Consider the following 6,068-nt stretch of genomic DNA (forward strand, 5'->3'; position numbering starts at 1 on the left):
AGAGAAAGCAAGCTGCCAGGTCCAGGACTCAAACTGCGGTTGACCATGTGGGAGTCTAGCACCTTAACCACCACGCCACCTACTGGCCCTGGCCCATCTAATGTCAAAGTTTGTTTTTCTCTTGTAGCTTGTTACCTTGCACACAAGGTGAAAAGCTCACAGTCCATTGTCTACAAATGTGTGTGTTTCTAGAGAGGCTGGGAAAACTACCCCTTCCTCCTGGGCCATTGTCCTAATGAAGGCTCTGTCCCCTCTTCTGGGGAAAGTTGTGATGGCTCTGTCCGCAATTATTCCTCCTTTTATTAAAAATAAAAATTGGGGAGGGGGGCGCAGGTGGCATGGTGGTTGAGGACACTGGATTCCCACAGGGCCGACTGCGGTTTGTGTCCTGGACCTGGTGGCTTGCTTTCCCTCTTTCTCTGTCTCTCTGGCCAGATTAAAATAAACAAATAAATAAGGTTAAGTAAATTAGTTTATTTTAATCTGACCAGAGAAGGACAGAGTGAGAGAGAGAGAGAGGAAGAGAGAAGGAAAGTGAGAAACCAAGTCGCCAGGTCTGGGACTCAAACTGTGGCCGGCCATGTGAGAGTCCAGTTAACCACCATGCCACCTGCCAGCCCTTAAATAAAATAATTCTTTTAAAAAATAAATAAAAATCAGGGAGCCAGCAGATGGTGTAGCAGTTACATCGTTGGACTCCCATACGGCTGCCTGTGATTCAAGTCCTGGATCCGGTGGCTTAAAACTCATGCCAGGTGCATGTGCATGCAAGCCCAAGATCCCGGGAAGAGAAAGGAGAAAGGATTATGGCATGGCCATTCCTCCTGGGGGTGATTTCTTGCTTTCCTTCTCACTGTTTGTCTGTCTCTCTCTCCCCCTCCCTCCAGCAAGTGCATGTGCCCTAAGGCAAGAACCTCTGAAAAATAGATAATAAAAAGTAAAAATAAAAATCACGGCCAGTGGGTGGCGTGGTTAAGGTGGTTGGATCCCACATGTCCAACAGTGTGGTTCGAGTCCCGGATTTGTGGCTTAAAAAACACACCCAGTAGCGTGTGTGTACATGCCCCAAATCCTAAGAGAATGAAGAAGGAATTGCAGCATGACCATCCCCTGAGAGGGTGCTTTCTCACTTCTCTCTCTCTCTCTGTCTCTCTCTGGTGAGTGCATATGCACCATGGCAAAATTAAAATTAAAGGGGCCAGAAGGTGGTGTGGTGGTTAAGGCATTGGATTCTCCCATGGCTGATCTCAGTTCAAGTACCAAACCCAGCAGCTTGAAAATCACGACAAATAAGTAGATAAATACAGAAATATTTAAAAATTAAACTAAACTAAATAAGAGCAAACAGACCCAGGATAGGCGCGCATGCCGGTGCTGCTGCCTGGCAGGCGGAAGGTGCAGGCCAAGTCCCACAGAGCCGTGGGGCACGTCTAAGTTTCGAGCTGCTCTGAAGGCTGGGGCAGGAGGACGCGACACAGTGCGCCCACAGGGCCGACCGTCTGAAACCGCACGTGCGCACACAGCGGTTGGCAGAGCACACAGCACGTCTGCAAGACCCTCCTTTAGAGTTGCTGCCCTTTCTTCCGGGTCTCTCTAGTGTTCAAGGTTTGTCAAGCCGTGAAAGCATGTGTTGTTGCTTTACAAACAGGAAGTGAGAATGCTGGCTTTAAAACCACGCACCTCAACGTCAGAGCTAGGGGCCAGCAGTTAGCGTAATGGCTATGTCGCTGGACTCCCACGTAGTCGACCACGGTTCGAGTCCCAGACCCGGTGGCTTAAAACTCACGCCGGGTGCGTGTGCATGCGTGCCCAAGATCCCGAGAGGAGAATGGAGGAGAAGGGATTGTGGCGTGGCTATCCCCCCTGGGGGGTGATTTCTCGCTTTCTATCTCTCTGTCTCTCTCTGTCTTTCTGGCAAGCAAACACGCCCTATAGCAAAAAACTCTCAAAAAAAAAAAAAAATCCCCCAGCCAGAAATCATTGCCTTTCCCAGCCTCCGAGATCCCAGTCTTCGCCCACAGGGATGCTTACAAACCCCTGGTGTAGTCATATGGCTCCCCCGCTCAAATCCAGCCCCCAACCGCACGGCCTGCAGGGCCCAGAGCAGACCCCTCTGCCCACTGCCTCTCATGGTGCCCAGCATACATCGGTGAGCGTCTATGAGCAGATGACTGAGCCAGAGTCCACGGCATCGTGGGCCTGACTGGCCAGGGAGCTTGGGCCTGCGCGGCCGACGACCCCTCTGTCCACTCCCGCCCGTCTTGGCTGTGCCATGCCATCTGCCCCACAACACTCCTGCGCCACTCAGACCTCCCAGACCTCCCCGCTGCTTTCCCAGCGGGGGTCAGCCCGGCCTGACTCCTACGTCCCTGAGACAGGCTGCCCGCCTCAGTCTGCAGGTCAGCCCATCATAACCCCTTTGTCCCCAACACAGGCTCCAACTCTAGGCCGCCCCCCACCTCCGGTGCACTCACCCAGACAGCCCTCCTCAGGGAACCGATGTCCCGGGGCCTCCACGCCGGCCCCAGGCCTCTGAGCTCCACATCTCCTTCAGGCAGGGCCAGCTTCTGGCCTCGAAAGTCCGGCTCTTCATATAGCACCCAGCTGTGGGCACAGAGACCCCAGGTCACAGGTGGGGATGAGGATGTGCCCAGGGTCTCTGAGTAGCCGATGGGGTTTCTGCCAGGCTGACCTGGGCACTTATTTCTGCCCTCTGCACCTCTGCGTTCAGGCAGAACCCCCACCGAACCCCCACTCACCAGCCTCGCACCACTCGCAGGGAGGCTGTGGGGGCCCAGCCCGAGGCGTCAGCGACGTCGTCCCAGACCACCCTGCTGCTGCCTTGGCAGCCGGGCTCGGAGAAGAGGACCACCTGAGAAGGCACAGAAGCAGAGCTAGGCCCTTCCAGGCCCCGCGCCGTGGGCCGCCCCACCTCCCTGCCCGCCCATACCTTTCCAGGCCTGGTGTTCGGCTTGCCCTGGGTCTTCAGTGCTGGGCTCTGGAACAGAGTTGGTGATTAGAAGCCGTCCGGAGTGGCTCACTGCCATGCCAAGGATCCTACATCCTTCATACCAGCCTGACCCCACTCCCAAGGAGCTGGCTCCCGGAGGATGCCACAGTGTTCCCCAGCCCCGGGGCCTGTCACCCTGTCCCAGAAGGATTTTGGAGCCACCCATCCCTCTGGAACCCACGATGCAAACCTCCCACCACACAGATGGGAAGTCTGAGGCCCAGAGGACTGTGGCTTGCTCAGGCCCAAGTCTCCTGCCTCCAGAGACCCTGACGACCAGCACCATTCTCCTCACTCCACCCTGCCCCAATCCAGGGGAGGCCAGGCATCCCCTTTCCCACCCGAGGCCTCACTCACCCACCCCTCCGGGGGCCGGGCCTGCGCTGGCTCCTCGGAGGGTGGCCTTTCACTGCAGAGCAGAGGCAGCTGTCCCGGCACCTTCCTGAGCCCCGGCGCCCCGTGGGGTGGCAGAGCAGACAGTTTTGCACCCAGTGGTTCGGGTTCCAGGGCAGAGGCCTCCTTGGTGGCAGGCACCAGGCTGCCAAACAGAAGACTACTTCCAAGACGGGAAGTGGGCCTGCTGGCCGCGTGCACTTCCGGCCCCAGCTCTGGCCGGGGTCCCCGGGCACCTGCTACGTGCTTCTTCATCATCTCCAGAGGAGAGCAAGCGGCCTGGGCGGGCCGGCTGGCACGGGGGTCCCAGGAGGGGCTGGGCTGGCCTTTCTCCTGCCTGCGCTGGAGCTTCTCATCATCGCTCAGGTAGGGGTTCTCCAGCTCCTCCTCCTCCTCCTCTTCCTTCTCTCCCAGCGTGGGCACCTCCAGGGGGCTGGGCCCAGCCGCCCACAGCCCAGGCGGGTCCTCCTCAATGGTGGGCAGGGTGGCATACATGGCCAGGTAGGAGGAGCGGGGTGCTCGTGGCAGCCGGTGAGTTCGGAGGATCTCGGGGGGCTCCATGCTCCGTAGGGTATCCAGGAAAAGCTCCAGGTCAGCGGCCAAGGCCACCTCCTCCTCCTCCCTCGATAGCTCTGGGAGCGTTCTGCCCTCGGTGGTCTCAGGGACAGACTGGAGCTCCCCGCTGGCCTCCGCCCCTGGGGCAGGGGTGCCTGATGGGCTGGGGGACCCCTGGTCCACTGAAGAGGGTGGAGCATGAAGAACAGTCGGGCTCTGGACAACCACTTCTGGGGTGGAACATGGCACAGCAGAAGCACCAGCGCCCTGAACAACCTCGAGTTGGTCTGAGCCCTGAACAAGCTTATCCTGTTCGGGAAGCGGGCTAGCAGGAGCAGGGGGGCCTGGAGCAGTCTCTTCCATGGGGAGGGAGGGGGCAAGGCTCCCTTCAACAGCCTGGACGACCTCCGGGTGTGTGCCAGGGCTGCCTTCTGGGGCCTGGGAGAGCCTGGCTGGTGTAGGGGCTGAGGCAGCAGGAGAGACGGAAGCTTGCACGAGCTCTCTCTGGGTGGGCGATGGGGCGGCGGGAACCCCAGGGCTGCGCTCTGCCTCTTCGTGAGGAAGGGGGCAGACAGGGATGCCGACAGGGTCCGAAGCAAGCTTATTCCTTGGGGAGGAGGGAGCAGAGTGACCTGGGCTGGGGAGGGCCTGCTGTCCTGCATAGGGTGGTGGAACAAGAGGTTGTCCAGGGACTAGTCCACCCTCCCTCCTCACCATGGGCAGGGTAGTGGCACCAGAGGGGTCCGTGAACCCTTCCCTTTCCACAGGGGGCTGGGCGTGCTGAGTGAGCTGGGTCCTGGGTTGCCTGGGCACAACGGGCTGCTCCAGGGGAGGTGTGAGGCCCAGGGAGGGGGCATGGGTCTGGAGTCCAGGCGAGGAAGATGCCAACGCGTGGCCCTGAGAAGTCTGAACCGAGAGCTGAGTGCTGGAGGCTCCCTGCACCCTGGGGGGCTCCCAGGCTCTGGCACTGGGGGCCCTGACCTGGTGATCTAGGTGGGCCTCAGGGACATCCCGGTTCTGTGGTGGGTGAGCACCTTCTGAGAGGCCTGCAGGAGCCAAGGCAGAGCTGTCCTTCCGCTCTGCTGTCCCAGCCTCAGGCAGCTGCCCCAGGGCTGTCCCCACGGTGTCACCCAGACCTGAGCTCTTGGGCACGCCAGCCGTGGGCCTGGGAAGGCGGCTGATGGGCGGGCCGGGCTCCACGGGCACGAGGCTGCTCAGCAGCTCCAGGGCCTGGCTGCGGCTGGGCGAGCCCTCGGCCCGGGGGCTCACCACCACCGCCCGCACGGTCCGGGCCACATTGCGGCCCCGTGGCAGGGCCTCACCCAACACTGTGGGCCCCATGTTCACGGAGGTGTTCACCCGCCGATCCACGCGCCCTCCGATGACCGTGGTGGTCCGCACAGTGCGTGTCACCCGCCGCTCCTCGCAGTTCCGGGAGCTCCCGCTGCTGAGACCCACGAGTGGGTGGGGGCTCGGCTCCCGGGGGCCCGGCAGAGGCACTGTCAGCTCAGTCCTGGCAGCGGCTCCTGGGCCGGGGGGCTCAGGCCTGTGAGCATGGGGGGTGCCGTCAGTGAGGTCCGCAGCCTGCTGCAGCCTCTGCCCCGGCCTTTTCTCCTTGGGGGGCAGTGTGTACTTCTTGGAGAAGACGGGCCCGTGGCTCTGGAAGGTCTTGCAGCCAGCCCCATCCGGAGGGCCCTGGTGATGCACAGCCTCTTCCCGGGTCACAAAGCCATTGACTCCCTCTCGACGTTGGCCGTCCTCAGACGCCTCCACCGGGGCCGCTCCCACCCGGGCCCCTGACACCAGGGACACTTTGTGAAAACGGTGTCTGACCTCCTCCTGGGCGGGGGGTCGCTGCCGCCACGTCAGCGTGGCACTCACCACTCGGGCCTCAGCCCGGGCCTCCTCCATGTCGGGCCCCGGCCGTCTGTCCCGTGGCCCTGTTTCTCCGTGGCCCAGCTCCCTGCGGAGGGGTTTCTCCGTGGCCCAGCTCCCTGCAGAGGGTGGCGGGAGAAGAGAGGTGAGGGTCAGAGGGCGGCTCCCCAGAGCGCAGGGTAACCTCCCTGCCTCAGACAGGCTGGAGGGCGGGGGGCAGGCAACGAGCGGCTGC

General features: G+C 61.2%; 1 protein-coding gene across 1 annotated transcript in view; it reads right to left on the reverse strand.

The window, feature by feature from the left end:
* CRYBG2 (crystallin beta-gamma domain containing 2) overlaps positions 1–6,068 on the reverse strand; it is a 50,764-nt gene that overhangs the window by 25,967 nt on the left and 18,729 nt on the right. The window contains exons 5-8 of the mRNA XM_027776143.1: positions 3,368–5,921; positions 2,951–2,998; positions 2,760–2,872; positions 2,475–2,604 (exon numbers count right to left, since the gene is read on the reverse strand). Coding sequence (XP_027631944.1) covers positions 2,475–2,604; positions 2,760–2,872; positions 2,951–2,998; positions 3,368–5,921 — 2,845 coding nt within the window. The remainder of the gene's footprint in view (positions 1–2,474; positions 2,605–2,759; positions 2,873–2,950; positions 2,999–3,367; positions 5,922–6,068) is intronic.

This window comes from Tupaia chinensis, unplaced genomic scaffold (assembly GCF_000334495.1).
Source record: "Tupaia chinensis unplaced genomic scaffold, TupChi_1.0 Scaffold000628_1, whole genome shotgun sequence".
Lineage (NCBI taxonomy): Eukaryota > Metazoa > Chordata > Mammalia > Scandentia > Tupaiidae > Tupaia > Tupaia belangeri.